Source organism: Neovison vison, chromosome 13 (assembly GCF_020171115.1).
Source record: "Neovison vison isolate M4711 chromosome 13, ASM_NN_V1, whole genome shotgun sequence".
NCBI lineage: Eukaryota > Metazoa > Chordata > Mammalia > Carnivora > Mustelidae > Neogale > Neogale vison.
Genome location: NC_058103.1, coordinates 33,522,043 through 33,539,187, shown reverse-complemented (window position 1 = coordinate 33,539,187; position 17,145 = coordinate 33,522,043). Strand labels below are relative to the sequence as shown.

Below are 17,145 nucleotides of genomic sequence, written 5' to 3'. Positions count from 1 at the left end.
TTCATTTACAAATATGAGAAGACTATGGTCCTAGAACTCTTTCCCCCCACCAAAGTGAATATGTAATTGCCAATCCAAGACAATCACAAACTATTAGAGTAACATACTCCAAACAAGTGATGGGAACATTACTGATTCTTCCATTTCCTATGGCAGCATTACCTTTGATAAAAGTTCTCCAAATTAGGGGCACCTGGGTGGCTCAGTGGGCTAAAGCCTCTGCCTTTGGTTCAGGTCGTGATCTCCGGGTCCTGGAATCGAGCCCTGCATCGGGCTCTCTGCTCCACAGGAGTCGGCTTCCTCCTCTCTCTGCCTGCCTCTCTGCCTACTTGTAATCTCTGTCTGTCAAATAAATAAATAAAATCTTAAAAAAGTTCTCCAAATTAAATGTAGGTTTTTGGCATACAGACATTTTAATCTTGTCAAAATAATGTAAGGAAGTGCCCTGAAGATTATTAAATTGGCTGTAAATTATAGTATCAGTCCTTAGGACAATTTTGCCTAATAAAGAATTGGGGTTTTTTGTTTGGGGTCTTTTTTTTTTTTTTTTTTTAAATAACCTCTATACCTCATTAGTGGTTTTTTTTTTAAGATTTTATTTATTTATTTGACAGAGAAGTCACAAGTAGGCAGAGAGGCAGACAGAGGGGGTGGGGGAAGCAAGCTCCCCGCTGAGCAGAGAGCCTCATGTGGGGCTTGATCCCAGGACCCTGAGATCATGACCTGAGCCCAAGGCAGAGGCTTAAGCCACTGAGCCACCCAGGCGCCCCTGTTTGGGGTCTTCTTCTACCACATTGGTTGATTGGCACTTGTTAAAGACAGTGTAGGATCAGTCTTGGTAATTCTTCCATAGTTACGTATTGCCATCTTTAGCTGGTTTTTTTGTTTGTTTGTTCATTTTATTCCTTAACTCGTCCCTTCACTGTTCGCATTATCTTCCAGGATTCTTCTCTTTTTTGGACTTCTTCCCTGCTACCCATGTGCTTTTTGGTGAGTAGTTATCCACATATACACAATGTGTTTCCCTTTGTAGCACCAACCATTTGTATTCAAGACTGAATGACACTGTTTACTCCATCTTTGAACACTTACCTGCCCCAGCCTCCAGTTTAATACTGATCCTTTGTAGCTATTTTGAATTTTGTAAAAATAATCCCAATTGCATGCTACATAAGAACACATACAAAGATATACTCAGTGACAATCACCAAATAGCCTTTCTCTTCTTCTTCTGGTTTTCTAAGAGAAACTAAGGCACAAGAAGGCCTCCATGGGTCTGGGGTCCGTAAACTGAAGTCAGGTAGGTGGTCTACCTTCCAGTACTGCTCCTTTCTTTACCCACCTGCTGGCCTGAGAAACAGTAGGAAAATGATGGCTTGAACTTGATTTTTATTTCTGCCTTCCCCCAAATTTCTGCCATCCTCCCAACCCCACAAACTTCTTAGAAAAGGAAGCTCTTCTGTGGTCCAGACATATAAAGGTGTCTTAACAGCAGTGGCTGTAGGTTGCCGAGGATAAAGCCCACGCCATAATCCAGATTCAGTTAAGAGTTTCCTGGAAGAATCCAGATGTTGGTTTATGATGGTTTTCTTAGCAGGTGAGGGATGAGCCCTGCTCTTGAGCCAACCCACTGTTGACTGTGGGAGTTGAACTGGGGCTGCAATACGGCCCTCCTGAAAAAAAAAGCTGGCAGGTGGCTGGGAGGAACTATATTGTTAACAAAGTTGGTAGAAACTAATCAAAGCTGCCACAAATTGACCCTGCCATAGCTAAGATTCTTCCAGGTAGTAGGTTTCAGAAGGCAAATAGGAGTTTGCAGGTCATATGAAGATCTTATCCTAGGATACCTCCTTTAACTCTGGCAGTAACAAGAGCAAAGTCAATCTGGACTAATGCAGGGTGTTTTGATCAATCTGGCAGTGTACATTGGGCTTTTATCAGACATCAAGCAGGCAAGCCTGGAAGGTTTGTTTTCTTTGTGCTGGAGGTTTTGGCCTTCATGAAGGAGAATCATTTTGGCAGGGAGTACTGAGTAGTCTGCTGGAGGTTTCTCTTGAGTCCACCTGCCACCACCTGTCATTCCATAGGTATGCCCAGCAGGTCACAGCTGACGTCCCATAGCCGCCTTGCTATCGTCTCATTCCGAGCCTGGGCAGAGACCCACGCCACACTGCAGTCACTAGAAGGAAAAGAGAGAGGCTTAAAACACAGGGTTTATGAATGGAGTCTGTTCTCTGCCTGGAACAAGGAATGTGACAGAAAAACAACCTAGGGATCACATGGCCTCTAAACACTTCATAAGGCCAGTCTTTGTCTTCTCTTCATTCTCTAATCCTTACCCCAAAGAAAATGTAATTACTGTTTAGATCTCCTCACTAGACTTCCTCTGACCAGAATGTCTGATATATAATGCATAGCATTTAGTCTTTATATTCCCCTTTATATGTATATATTTAATTAATATCAGTGCCCACCTGACACCTATGTATGTCCAGCTGTTCACACAGGACCTTGTACAGTGTCTTGTTGCTGAGATTACACTGGTTACAGATGCTTGGAGTGGTAAAAACAAACAAAACCACCCTCAAAACTTACATTTCTGGGGGTGCCTGGGTGGCTCCGTGGGTTAAGCTTCTGCCTTCAGCTCATGATCTCAGGGTCCTGGCATCAAGCCCCGATTGGGCTCTCTGCTCAGCAAAAAAACCACCTTAATATTTCTGGCCTACTGCAATTATAACTTTAAAAAAAAATTTTTTTTTTAAAGATTTTATTTATTTGACAGAGAGAGAGAGAGATCTCAAGTAGGCAGAAAGGCAAGCAGAGAGAAAGGGAAGCAGGCTCCCTGCTGAGCAGAGAGCCTTATGTGGGGCTCAATCCCAGGACCCTGAGATCATGACCCAAGCCAAAGGCAGAGGCTTAACCTCCTGAGCCACCCAGTGTCCCAACTTTTTAAAAAATCTTTTTAAAGATTTATTTATTTTTGAGAGAAAAAGAGTGCATACCAGGAGAAAGGCAGAGGGAAAGGGAGAGAGAGAATCCCAAGCAAACTCCCCACTGAGCATGAAATCTGATGCAGGGTTCAAACTCATGGCCCTGAGATCATGACCTGAGCCAAAACCAACAGCTGGACACTTAACCAACTGCACCATCCAGGCACCCCCAATTATAAGTGTTTTTAAACTCAAATAACAAGTAAAGCCAGCCTCATAAAAAATGAAGGAAGGAAAAGATGATAGCATAACAGAAATGTAATAATAAAGTATTATTTGTTTCATATACCTTCTCTTCATTGCTATAATCTCCATAATTCAAAATCCCCATTAAATGCAGGAGGTGTATTCAAACTCTGCACTGCCCAGAAAATTTTCTCAAAGAATATTTTACTCATTTTTCATTAGCTGCATCTAGTACACAGTGGGTATTCAATAAAGGGTTTTTTGAAAAGTGATTGAGTAAATGGACTGTAATCTTCTAAGTCAAGTCACGTAAGAAGCAATGTAAAAAGTTATATACTATTTCAAGAGAACTGCTTCCTTAGCAAATTCTGAAGGTGAAAGGAAAGTTGGCAAGTCTGAAAAAAGTACATGAAGCAAACCCTTAACACTATGTCCATAAAGACACTGCTAATCAAAGAGTAGGTTATGGACTAGCAGGAGCATCATCAAGGAGTTTGTTAGAAATGCCAATTCTCAGGCCCCCCTCTCAACCTGCCGAATCAGAATCTGGAGGGCAGAGGCCTAGGAATTTGTCTTCAGCCACTTCCTCAGATGGTTCTAAAGCACATGAAAGTTTGAGAAACACCACTTAAAGATACGTTCACAATTACAAAATAAGCTTTGTAAGTATAGTACTTCTGTTTAAGGAAACTTACCAGCATGACCAGCACAACCTGCAATTGCTGAGCAGAAAGACCATCACAGAGAGCCAAAGACTCTGTAAGACTCTAGAAATGAGCTGGCCTTTGTAAGCCTCTGTAGCCTCTACTGCATGATGCCTTATGTTCTTTGCAAGGTTACGATGAATAGCAAATGACACAATGGACAGGAAGGTGCCTTGTGTTGTAATTTGTGACATGCTGTAAAATTTATTCAAATACCAGAGTAAAAGCTACTTACGTGTGGTTATGGCATCACCACAGTCATGGTGCTGGTATTTTCAACAGGGTTTTGAGAAGTATCAATCACTATATATAAAAAGACCAACTTCAAAACTTACTACAAAGCCATAGTAATCAAGACACTGTGCATAAGGATAGACATATAAATGAATAGAACAGAACTGAAAGTGTAGAAGTACCCTTACATTTATGGTCAATTGAGTTTTGATAAATCTGTTATAGATTGAATCATGTCCCCTTAAGCCCATATGTAGAATCCCTAATCTATAACATGACAGTAGCTGGAGATTGGGCTTTTAAGGAGATAATTAAGGGTAAGTAAGGTTATAAAGGTAGGGCCCTAATTCAACAGGTCTAGTGTCCTTATAAGAAGAGGAGACACCAGGAGTGTGCACACACACAGTAAAAGCCATCTGAGGACACAGCAAGAAGGCAGCCCTCTGTAAGCCAGGCATAGAGGCCTCACCAGAAACCAACCTGCCAGCACCTTCATCTTGAACTCCCCTTCCCAGAACTGTGAGAAAATTAGTTTCTGATATTCTGTTACAGCAGTCTAAGGAATTTTTTTTTTTTTTTTTTGGAGCCCAGTGTGGGGGTTGAACTCACAGCCAAGATCAAGATCAAGAGCTGGACACTCAACCAACTAAGCCACCCAGGTGCCCCAGCCCAAGGAATTTTAATACAGCTACCAGGAAAATTCAATGGAAAGAATAATCTTTTCAACAAACAGTTCTGGGACAATGCAAAAATGAAATGAAGTCAAGACAGATCCCTACTTCATGCCATATGTAAAAATTAATTCAAAATGAATCATAGACCAAAATGTAATGCTTAAATTATTAAAGAGTTAGAAGAAAACATAGTAGTAAACCTTTGTGACCTTCAGTTAGGCGGTTGGCAATGGTTTCTTAGACATGGCACCAAAAGCACAAGTGACCAAAGAAAAAATCGGTAAGTTAGACTTCATCAAAACTTCTCTGCTTCAAAAGATACCATAAAGAAAGTAAAAAGACAAACCAAAGAATGGGAGAAAATATCTATAAATCACACATCTGATAAGGGACTTGCATCCAGACTATATAAAGAACTGGGTATATATATATATATTTATAACTATGTAAAGAACTGTTACAATTAAATAATAAAAAGATAGTGACCCATTTTAAAAATGGGCAAAGCATTTGAATAAATGTTTCTCCAACAAAGATAAACAAATGGACAATAAGCGCATGAAAAGATGCTTAATATCATTAGCAGGAAAATGCAAATGAAAACCATAATGAGAAAAACTAGAAACACTTGAGTAGAAAAATTATTCCGCGCTTACTAGGAGGGCTTAAAATCAAAAGGAAAGATAATAAGTGTAAGGAAGGGTGTGTAGAGATTGGGACCCTCATCCCGTGCTGGTGGCAACACGAAATGGTGCAGCCACTTGGGAAAACAATCTGACAGTACTTCAAACAGAGTTGACATATGACCCATATTTCAGTGGGATTCCATTTCTAGGTATATAAACCAAGAGAAATCACCATATAAAAATCTGTACATGAATATCACAGCATCATTATTCAACTAACCAAAAAGTGATAACCCAAATGTCCCCAATTGATAAACGGATAAATAAAATGTGGTATATCCAAAAATGAAATATTATTTAGCAACTAAAGGAATGATGTACTGGTACATGCTTTGGGGTGGATGACCTTGAACACATTCTGCTAATTTAGCAAGAAGCCAGTCTACAAAAGGCCACTACTATAACTGCATTGATAGGAAATGTCCAGTACAGGCAGATCCAGACAGAGAAAAAATAGAATTGTTGTCTCAGTCAGGAAAAATAACCAGTGCAAAGTTTCTAATGCTTTAGTCAAGACAGACTTATGCTCATTTTTTGACTGTGGTCAACACAGTTGTAACACAGTTTAAGCCTCCAATGCTTAAAATTAGGAATCCATGGCACTGGAAAGGCTCTTCAAAAGTCAATTAAATAATTACTATGTCATGGATTTGAGGCTCACTTGCTTTAAGCTATTCAGTCAAAACCTCAAAATCTAGTATATAAATCATTCTAGTATATAAATCTAGTATATAAATCATTCTAGTATATAAAACTATGTAAATTTATCTCTCTGGATTTTAGCTGTACATTTCCAGCTCTCTGCTCTATACACCTCTACTCACATGGAGTCTTATGGATACACACTGAACACAGACAGAGCCAGGTTTACTATGTAGTGGGCAACCGATCCTTTCCACATTCTTTTTTTTTTTTTTTTTTTTCCTTTTTTTAAGGAGGGAAAAGGGCAAAGGGAGGGGGAGAGGGGCAGAGGGAGGAGAAGGAGAGCCTCCTCCATGCACAGCATGGAGTCTGATGTAAGGTTCGATCCCACAACCCTGAGATTAAGATCTGAGCTGAGAAAAAAAAAAAAAGATCTGAGCTGAGATCATGACTCAGACGCTTAACCGACTGAGCTACCCAGGTGCCCCACCCCCCTTCCACATTCTTTTCACAACAGCAACCTGATCCCTTTCTGAGAAATGACCTCTTTCCCACAGTATGAAGACCCCATTAATCAAGTGCCTGTCTCTGCCCAACCAAGGGAGTAAGGATGAGAGGATGGAAGATGTAGAGCTTCCTTGCTAGAGGGGAATGGTGAGCAACAAAACAAAGACTGAGGATAACTGGCTTATACTCATTCCAGCAGCAGTGCCCCAGCTAGCTGACTGGCCACTCTGTCTGTTCTAAGCCTGGCTCTTCAGTCTTCTCTTTCGTTCTTAGGAGAACGCCCATATTTTAATAAATTCCCTTCTTGGTTAAGTTAGCATGCGTCTGTTTCCACTGCTCTGGAATCAAAGAACTCTAAGCTCTACCCATGATTTTTCCAAGTCTGCTGTCTCAGTTGATGTCATCATCAGTCTCCAAGTAAGTCAGGCTTGATCCCAGGTCACTGACTTTTCCCAGACCCCTCACTCATTTCGTCATCAAGCCATAAAAATTCCACCTTTTCAGGGCCTCTCCCACTTAACCCTTCTTCGTGTTCCAACTATCATTACCCTAAATCAGGAATTCATTCTCTCTCACTTGGGTTATTTATGCATTCATCAAGCAAAGTCACCAGGGATGTTTCTCTGCACAGATTATTTCTCTCTCTACTGGAACAACTTGCGTGCCTCCTCTCTAAGCCTGGCGTTATGGGCCTTTCATGATCTCTCTACGTTTCGTTCCAATTTTAATTTATTTACAGCACTTTCTCTAAAATTCCAAGTTATTTCCATAAAATCTTGAAGGGGGAGGTAAGAACATGCTAAAATTTCAATTTTTTAATAGATTTTATTTAGTTATTTGACAGAGAGAGAGAGAAAGCACAGGCAGGGGAGCAGCAGGCAGAGAGAGAGGGAGAAGCAGGCTCCCCACTGAGCAGGGAGCCTGATATGGGGCTCAAACCCAGGACCCTGCGATCATGACCTGAGCCAAAGGCAGGCGCTTAGCTGACTGAGCCATCCAGGTGTGCCCCTAAAATTTCAGTCTAATATGATGCTTGAGACCTGCTTAAAAATAATATGAGAGGGAAAAGATACAGGAAGGGCTGGTACGTGGGGTTGGGGGAGTACTGGCCATGGCTTAATGGTTGTTGAGACTATATTACGGGTATATGGGGGTTCTACTGTTTTATCTACTACTATACATATTCCAAGTTCTCTATAATAAAAAGTTTTAAAAGTCTTCACTTAATCATGAAGGGAGTCCATTGATACTATTTTAGTCCTGAAGACAATAGAGAAATACAGGTTCAAATTCTTTTTTTTTTTTTTTTTTAAGATTTTATTTATTTGACAGAGAGAGACACAGCAAGAGAGAGGGAACACAAACAGGGGGAAGTGGGAGAGGGAGAAGCTGGCTTCCCGCTGAGCAGGGAGCCTGATGCAGTGCTTGATCCCAGGACCCCTGGGATCATGACCTGAGCTGAAGGTAGACAGTTAATGACTGAGCCACCCAGGCACCCCTCAAATTCTTTCTAAGGTACAGGGGGAAAAAATTGAACAAGGAGTTGAAAAAGGAACAAAGAAAACTCAACGGACATAACAAAAGGTAGGAAGAACAGAAACAACCAGAAAACATTATAAAAGATAGCCACAGAGAAAACCAAACCCAGCAGTACCATGAAAAATGCAAATGAGTCAACCCCCTTACTACAAGGTAAAAACACTAGTCAAAAGACATAAGCTATGCCGCACAATGTAGGAGTACAGTATACCAGACAAATCCAGATTATTTCCCTTGAGCCATAAAAACCCCATCTTCAAAAACAGACACATTCATACCTGAAATGATGCCCATTTAGAATCTCAAGTCCTTCCGTGAGAGCACAATACAGGCTGGTCTGTGCTCCCTGCTGAGGGGTCTTGATGAAGAAGGAGAAAAGCCACCACATCCATTTCATGAAGGACGAGTGCCGAATCAGTTCAGACTTGACTGTGCCCGGGTGGACAGAATATGCTGTAACGCCAGAGCCTAATGGGGGTGCCCCATAGAGAGAGGAAGGCAGGACTTGGTATTGCTGGACAGCCGAGGACAGCAGGGGCCGTGAATAAACATTTAACCCCAGGAGGACTCCCTTCCCACAATGGTATTACAAGCACTCCTCAGAGTAACTTACACCTCCATATTTCACAGGTTAGGATTAAAGCTCAAAGAGGTTATTAACTGTTAGGAAACAGCAGAGGGGTGCCTGGGTGGCTCAGCTGGCTAAGCAACTGCCTTCGGCTCAGCTCATGATCCCAGGATCCTGGGATTGAGCCCTGCATTGGGCTCCCTGCTTGGTGGGAAGCCTGCCTCTCCCTCTCCCTCTGCTGCTCCCCCTGCTTGTGCTCTATCTCTGACAGATAAATAAAATCTTAAAAAATAATAATAATAATAAAGGAAACACTAGAGCCAGGAGTCAAACCTCTCTCCCGCACTTTGACTCTAGGGATCACTCTTTCTTCAAAGCTGCCTTTTTACTGGCTGCTATGATCCCACACTTCTGTTTTTCCAAACCTTTCTTGTTGCTTCCTCTCAGTTTCCTGGACCAGTTCCTCATCTACCCAAACTGCAAATGCTGGAGCTCCCATATCTTGATAAACTCCCTCTCTATAACTATATGGCATGCATTTTTATGCACATTGTACTCCTTTGAACTCTTGGCTGACCTTGAGTGGCTAAGGGCACGGGCTCTGTGGTCAGACTGTCCAGTTTCGAATCCCAGCTGTACCCTGGGCAAGCTCCCTATGTTGTGATTTACTTTCCTCTTGAAATGGGGATAATCCTTTTTTTTTTTTTTTTTTAAAGATTTTTATTTATTTATTTCACAGAGAGAAATCACAAGTAGACAGAGAGGCAGGCAGAGAGAGAGAGGGAAGCAGGCTCCCTGCTGAGCAGAGAGCCTGATGCGGGACTCGATCCCAGGACTCTGAGATCACGACCTGAGCCGAAGGCAGCGGCCTAACCCACTGAGCCACCCAGGCGCCCGAAATGGGGATAATCCTAATACCTGCACCTCACACAGTGGTTTGGAGGATTAAATGGATTCATATCTATAAGAGACTCAATAGTCTCTGGTACATGGTAAGTGCTAAATGACACTTAGGCATGTGCTGGTGAGGTCCCCAGTTCCTTACTAGAACCTTGGGGCCAGAGAGGTTTCCAAATTTTTACTGATTGTAGAAAAATAATATGACACAGATACATATATTTCTTATTACCTAACCTCCCTGGTACAAGGGACGTTTTGCTGCTAAATGAGCTTTGGAGTCAAGCTTCCGAAAAATTGAATTTTCAGGTCTTTGTGGATTTCATGATTGCAGATAAAGGACTATGGACATATATTATTTCCAACTTGACATCTACTCTATTTTTTTTTTAAGATTTTATTTATGTATTTGTCAGAGAGAGAGAGAGAGAGAGCACAAGCAGCAGGCGGAGGGAGAAGCAGGCTGCCCACTGAGCAGGGAGCCCAATGCGGGGCTCAATCCCAGGACCCTGGAATCATAACCTGAGCCGAAGGCAGATGCTTAACCAACTGAGCCACCCAGGTGTCTGTCCCCTGATACCTTCTCTAGATGACCCATAGTAATGCCGACACAGAAGCCCCAAACTAACTTCATACTTTAAAGGCCAAACCTGGATCTTGCAGTGTTCCATAACTCCCAATCAGGCAGGCACACAGAGCAGTTCTTGACCATTCCCCACCTTACCACACATATCCGTCAACAAGCCCTGGGGGTTTCCCATCGTAACTATCTCTTAGGAGTGTACACTACCCTCGATCTCCACCACTTTAGTCCAGGACACCCTCACTTCTCACCTAGACTACAGAAATCACCTGCTACACACACTCTGGTCCCCATTTTAAAAAGGCTTTCATTCTGAAGGTTCTCTCCTGCTCTTCCACTAAAGTCCTTACCATAGACTCTAAGGGTTTTGACTCTGTCCACTGTCTCAGTTCAGACCTCTGCTCCCTTTGCTTTCTACATTTTAATCATAGCAGCCTCTCAGTTACTCAAACTGAATCTAGACCTTTGTGCATTCTCTTCCATCTGCCTGGAATGTTTCTCAATATCCCCAAATGCCTCATCCCACCCACTCTGTAACCCATCTAATTTCCATGTAGCTTGATGATCCCATATCAACAATCGGGCTCCTGTGTCTGATTCCTAGCCAAAATTCTGCCTGCCTCAACTCCTAAGCAACTCTAGGAGTCCACCCTGGATTACCCTTCTTTATCGAAAATTCAGAGTAGACAGTGTTAAGGACCTTTGTCTATTTGTGACTGAAGACTCCCCTCTTCAAGCATACATTTCTCTCTTATTTAACCTTTTGTCTAAGGAAGACACTCCCCCGCCACCCCCACCCCCAGAGTCCCAGGACCTTTTTTATCCTAATGGTTGTATCTAGTACCAGCTCAGGTCCCTCCCTCTGCCATTTCCCCCCCCCCAGATTTTATTTATTTATTTTAGAGAGCAAGAGAGCACATATGCAGGAGGGGCAGAGGGGGGGATAGACAGAATCTCAGGCAAACTCTGCACTGAGCCCAGAGCCAGACCCAGGGCTGGACCTCACAACCTGAGACCATACCTAAATCAAAACCAAGAGCCACACACTTAACCCACTGAGCCGCTCAGATGCCCCCAGGTCCTTCCCTTCTATCTAGTCTCATTATGAGTAAAAAACCTTGCTTGATTGTGAGGCCTGACTTAATGAGGACAATAACCTATAAAGTAGTCCTATTTTACTTATGAGGAAATAAGTCTGGAAAAGTTAAGAAACTTGTTGCAGGTCGCACAGCCAGTAAGTACTAAAAGTCAAGCCTTACGACTCAAAGTCAGAATGTCCCCTTCTCCTGCCAGCCACCTCCAATATTCAGCTGTGGGCTATTTACTAAAATAATACCCAGTTATAGTCATGGCAGCAGGTTTGTCCAGGGAATGGGCTCCAGAAAACGGTATTTTTGCTACTTTCCACTGACTGGTATCTCTATAATTACTTCTTCTAAGCCCACCTTTGAGCCTCCGAGCCAGTTCCTGGGTGAAGAGAATGTTGGCTAACTTGCTGTGACAGTAGGCCAGACCCGCATGGTAGAATTTCTCGCCCTGAAGGTTATGGAAGTGGATCCTTCCCAGGTGATGTGCTAGGGAAGACACATTCACTATCCTCGATGGGGCCGATTCCTTCAGCTTCTCTAGCAGCAGATGGGTCAGGAGGAAGTGACCTATGGGAAAAACTAGAATTAACAGAGTTCAGGGCAAATGCCAGGGTGAAGGGAGTCATAGGGAGCCCTGGAGAGAACACAGGAACAAGGCTTTTTGCCTTATTAATTCATTATAAACTGCAGAACAAGCTCAGGGAGGGTTGGGGAAATAGGACAGCCATCTCTCCATGAGGGGGGGCTGGATTATGTGAATATGAACTCTTGTCTCCTTTCAACTTGGATTAATAATACTCTTTAAGAGCAGGCAGCCTCTGCCTGATGCTGGTCATGAGGTTCCCCACAAAGAAAGCAACACAGCCCCCAGTCCAATGAAGCTGTTCAAAAAGGCCCCAAAGTAAGTTAAGTCTGGATCGCAAATTAAAAAGTGGGTGGCACCTCGAGGAGGCCTAAGTTTATCTCTGAGCTATCACAGAAGGACCAGAGTATTCACTATCCACTTATGGTCTCTTAGGGCCCAGAGGCAGCTCAGTCTGACCCCTAGGTTTTCCAAGAAGAACTTTAAGCTTCTTCTAGGTTTTTTTTTTTTTTTTTTTTTTTAGATTTTATTTATTTATTTGACAGAGAGATCACAAGTAGACAGAGAGGCAGGCAGAGAGAGAGGAGGAAGCAGGCTCCCCACCGAGCAGAGAGCCCGATGCGGGACTCGATCCCAGGACCCTGAGATCATGATCCGAGCTAAAGGCAGTGGCTTAACCCACTGAGCCACCCAGGCGCCCCAAGCTTCTTCTAGTTTTGTGATGAGACCAGATTTCTTACCCAAGTGGTTGACTCCCATGTGCATCTCAAAGCCATCTGCTGTCTTAGAGTAGGGACACATCATCACTCCTGCGTTGTTGATCAAAATGTGTAGATGTTTCTCCTCTGCAGGGAAGAGGAGGTGTGATGGGGAAGCAGCCAGCCACAGCAGTTACATCTGAGAAATCTGCCTTACATCCGGGCTTTGAAAATGGGGATGCAGAACTTACTTTAATCTTCCTCCATTTCTCCTTCATATGTAGTTTGTATCATTTTTCATTGTTAAGACTTTCATTGTTTACCTACTACAGAGCAAAATTCCATCTTACACAACCAAGTTGCCTTTCCGATCTTTCCATTTAAGGAGCTACTCACTTACTGCTTTGGGGGAAAATGTTCTGTTCACCTCTCCTAGTAGAAGGACTTCCCAAGCTGAATCAGAAGAGTCAAAGCAAGAACCAACAGGCTGTTCTGAACACACCCCGTGCCACTGGAGAACCCCAAAAGGTGCCAAAAGAAATATTGGTTTCAACTCTTTGTTGCATCTGGCAACTCTTTTCGTGGTTTATTTTCTCACGTAATTTCTAATTTCTAACTATGAGCTCATATCTATAGACATTTTTTACCTAGGGAGGCCAAGATCCATGTGTTGTGAGGGGTTATGCCTACAGAGTACTCTTGGGTTTGATTTTGATGTGTTACTACAGGGTTTTATGTTAGCTCCTCAGCTCAAGATTCTTACACTGATGATGTAATAAATTCTCCCCCACAGATGATGCCAACTTGAGGTTCTAATATCTTACAGTTGACTCTCTAACCACCATGTCCTAAAGAGAAGATAAACTTCTTTGCCATGTCTTGGATCTGATGGCCTACTTTTTTTTAAGCCCCCATACCATGGACTTGATGAGTTTTTGTGAGTCTCAACCTTATGGAAGCCCAAGATACAGCTCCCCACTCTCAGGGCCTGAGGCCTCATCTCCTTTCCTTGTGAGGTTTTTGGCTTTAGTTCTTATGCGCTGCTATGACTTTTTAAACTCCTTTTTTGTTGCTGCTTCTTGAGGATTCCCTCTTGTTATTAAGGAGTTCAGCTATGAATGAAATTTTTTTTATAATTTATCTAGTATTTCTATGTATTAAAGAGAAGGCTCTTTTCCTTTAACCAAGACTGCCATGTTGATTGCAAGATCAACAACATAATCTCCAGTTCTGTACTTACCTGCTAAGAAGTCTTTAGCAAAGGCTCGAATAGATTTCGTATCAGCCAAGTCCAGTTTCCGCACTAATACCTGTTGGTTCCCCGTTATGAGCTGGATCTCTCTGGCTACTGATTCCCCCTTTAGCACATCCCGGCATGCTAAATACACACGGGCACCTGTCAACAAATACATAAAAGAGACACACTGTCAGCTCTGCTTTTGAGTGGACGCTATAAACCTACAGACTTATAAATGTCATTTTCTACTTTTTTAAAAAAAAGTTTTATTAATTTATTTGACAGAGATCACAAGTAGGCAGAGAGGCAGGCAGAGAAAGAGAGGGGGAAGCGGGCTCCCTGCTGAGCAGAGAGCCCGATGTGGGGCTCGATCCCAGGACCCTGAGATCATGACCTGAGCCGAAGGCAGCGGCTTAACCCACTGAGCCACCCAGGCGCCCCTACTTTTTTTTTTTTTTTTTAAATGGGAATTTTATGCCTACTTCATGACAGGGGTATTTGATGAACAACAACAACAAAAAAAAGAAAAATAAACCAAAATATGAAGTGTCCATTATATGGAGAGCATTATACTAGGTTCAGAGGAGTGAATCTGTGGGACACTTGTAAAGTTCTTGAATTCCAAGACTGGGAGGGAGTAATGAGCACCCCCCACACCCCCTTGTGAGGGATAAAATGGCAGGAGTAGGAGGGAATTAGAAGCAGATGAGCTTGCCTCTTTGAGCCAGTTCTTTGGCTGTCTCCTTTCCAATGCCCGTGTTGGCTCCAGTGACCACAGCTACCTTCCCAGGAAGCTGGACAGTTGATGTACACATCCCACTACACAGCATTTTCCTGTAGAGAAGGAGAGCTCATCAGTTCTTCATTCCTGTCTTAGCCAGAGGTTCCTGTAACTACCATGTCTTCCAGTCCCAAGACTAGAGTTTGCTTTGGTTCTTTGTAGTGCTGTCAGTTTATAGATTTAAGGAAGACTGAAGAAAAATTTTCTGCTCTTGCTCAAGGGCTTTTGCTCAAACATTTTCTGCTTCCCTCTTAGGAACAAAAACGATTCTATTTTAAGGGCAAACCTTAGAGCTGCCCCCTGCAGTACAAGAACTGGGTAAGTATTTGATTATCCAGGCACCTGGCTTCAGTTTGAGCCCTTTGACAGGCTTAGGGAATCATAAGACTCAGCCTAGAAGAAGCAAGAACTGGTCCACTTACGACAATCTGTCCATAACTGGCACTTTTTGGCCTTGATATGCAGCTAATCCAATACAAAAAGTTAAAATTATGGAAGTTTGCTTGCTGCGGTAAAGCAAACAGAAACACGCACATACACACAATTAAAAATAAGACAAAGAAAAGACATAAATCAGTACCAACGGGAGCTGGGATTTGAGTCCTGGTTTAATTAGTGTCCTTGTTCCTAAGCACTCCACTCCCCTCCTTTTCCAAAGAAATGAATGCACAAACAGGGATTAGCATATTTCAGATTGTTCTTTTTTTCTTCTCTGCAAATTTCAAGACTCAAGTTAAAAAATCTGTTGACCAGGAGATGCACTTTTAAAGAGCATTTCAGCCTTCTTCATTGAACTGGGAGTCGCAAGGCACACACTCCTAGCCACTAAAACTACCTGCTTAGGGCACACAAGTCGGTAAGGAAGCAAACTGGTGCTCATCAAAAGATATCTTCCTCCTTAGAGAACAAGCCTCCCTGCTCAGTTTTTCACATCCTTTCAGGGTTCGCTCCAGGAGCGACAACACATCAGGATCTCTACTGAGTTCTTTCTTCTCTTTACCAACAGGAATAAAAGAAACAATCAACTATGAAAAATCTAGCCCTGGGCTAACTCCCCTGACCTAGCCAAGTGGCTGGGGAGTATAAAGGTTGCAGTAAAATCTTCCTGAGAAAAATCTCGCAGCGGTGTGAGCATTATTTTCAGTTCAGGCTTAACTTTTCACTGAGATTCTATTTGGGTAAAAGGATCTTGTGGTGGAAAGAAATACAAAGCGTTCTCATCTGAGTGGGAGCACTAGGCGTTCAGAAGGGAGGAAAAATAAAAGTAAAAGAGGAGCACGAGGGTGGATGGTGATCACGCCCCCGCCCCCCGCCCCCGAGGAAGGACTGTCTCTTCAGTCCCCTGTTCACCGTCACTACTGGTGATTTACTCAGAACCAATCAGCAGGCGCCCTTACTGCAGCTCTTCTCCGATTCTCTGCCGCACTTAGCCAGCCATTGGCGGATTTGTCACCAGGTCCGGGACCACGACCCTTATTCCTCTCGGCCTCACCCCCAAACCCTGGGCATGATTCAGGTCCCCCAGATACTCCTGCTCTGAAGGCACAATGCGGCTCATGATGAAACCCTTCCGTTTCTTTCCTCTACAACATCCGCCCAGAAAAAAGGCGAATCTATCTGCAACAAGAGAGCAAGCAACGGGCAGGCAAACCGCACGACTCCCACCGACAGAGTTTCAGAGAGCAAAAGGTCGAATCGCTCCACCGTACTTCAAAGGCTGGAAGCAAGACGATAGATAGGGCTGGTTCAAGGCGTGGGAGCTAAGGGGAAAATGGAGTGTTAAGGTCCACACCCCACTTTAGGGTCTGAAATCTCCCAATGCCGATAACTTAAGGGTCTGAGGGTAGCCTTGCACTCAGGGTTCTCTCGAGCGGAAAGCAAGGGTTTCTGAGACGAAAAAAATGATCGGGAGAAACAGAGTCAGGTGAGCCGGACTACAGCCCCTTCCCACCGCCTGGGGTCTCCTGGTCTCGTTCCCCTGTATCCAGGACAGCTGGACCTCCTCCAACCAATCGAACATCCGGCCTCGACCTACTTGGAAAGCCCTTAGGGATTTTCCTTTTCCTTCTTCTGGAAACAGAGGTTCGGTGAGGATTAGCGTCCTCCTGAATTCTTCTCAAGAGAAGGCAATACATTTGCACAGACCTGATTTGGGATGCAGCGATGTACAGGAAAAGGGGTAGAAGGAGGAGCAGGAGCAGCAGGACCCCGATCATCTCGCCGGACGGCTGCGGTGTCTCTAGGTAGGAGCCGAACGAGATGCCCCAGCAGCGCTCGAGGACCGTGCGGCTCCTCCCAGACACGCCCTAATCTTAGTACGGCAGCCCTGCGAGCAAAGCCGTCTGGGAAATGTAGTCCGCAGCTTGTGCAGGAGGGCGCTGCTCCCAGCCGCTCGAGCAAGCGGACACGCAACAAATCCCCAACTATTTAGGTTCTAGGCCTTCTAGGATCGTCCAGCTTTCCCACAGCCCTCTGGCCACCACGGTTGTCATGAAACCTCCCTAGTCCTCTAGCTCTTGGTGCCCAATTCCAGATCCTGGTTAAGTTT

The 17,145-nt window shown here is 43.6% G+C and overlaps 1 protein-coding gene across 1 annotated transcript; it reads right to left on the bottom strand.

The window, feature by feature from the left end:
• Positions 1-1,372: 1,372 nt before the first annotated feature.
• Positions 1,373-16,891, bottom strand: RDH11 (retinol dehydrogenase 11). The gene is made up of 7 exons (XM_044230292.1): positions 16,743-16,891; positions 14,532-14,650; positions 13,820-13,975; positions 12,622-12,726; positions 11,656-11,865; positions 8,441-8,630; positions 1,373-2,179 (listed from the first exon to the last, which is right to left on the bottom strand). The coding sequence occupies exons 1-7, from the start codon at positions 16,811-16,813 to the stop codon at positions 2,077-2,079; spliced, it is 954 nt and encodes a 317-aa protein (XP_044086227.1). The 5' UTR covers positions 16,814-16,891; the 3' UTR covers positions 1,373-2,076.
• Positions 16,892-17,145: the final 254 nt, after the last annotated feature.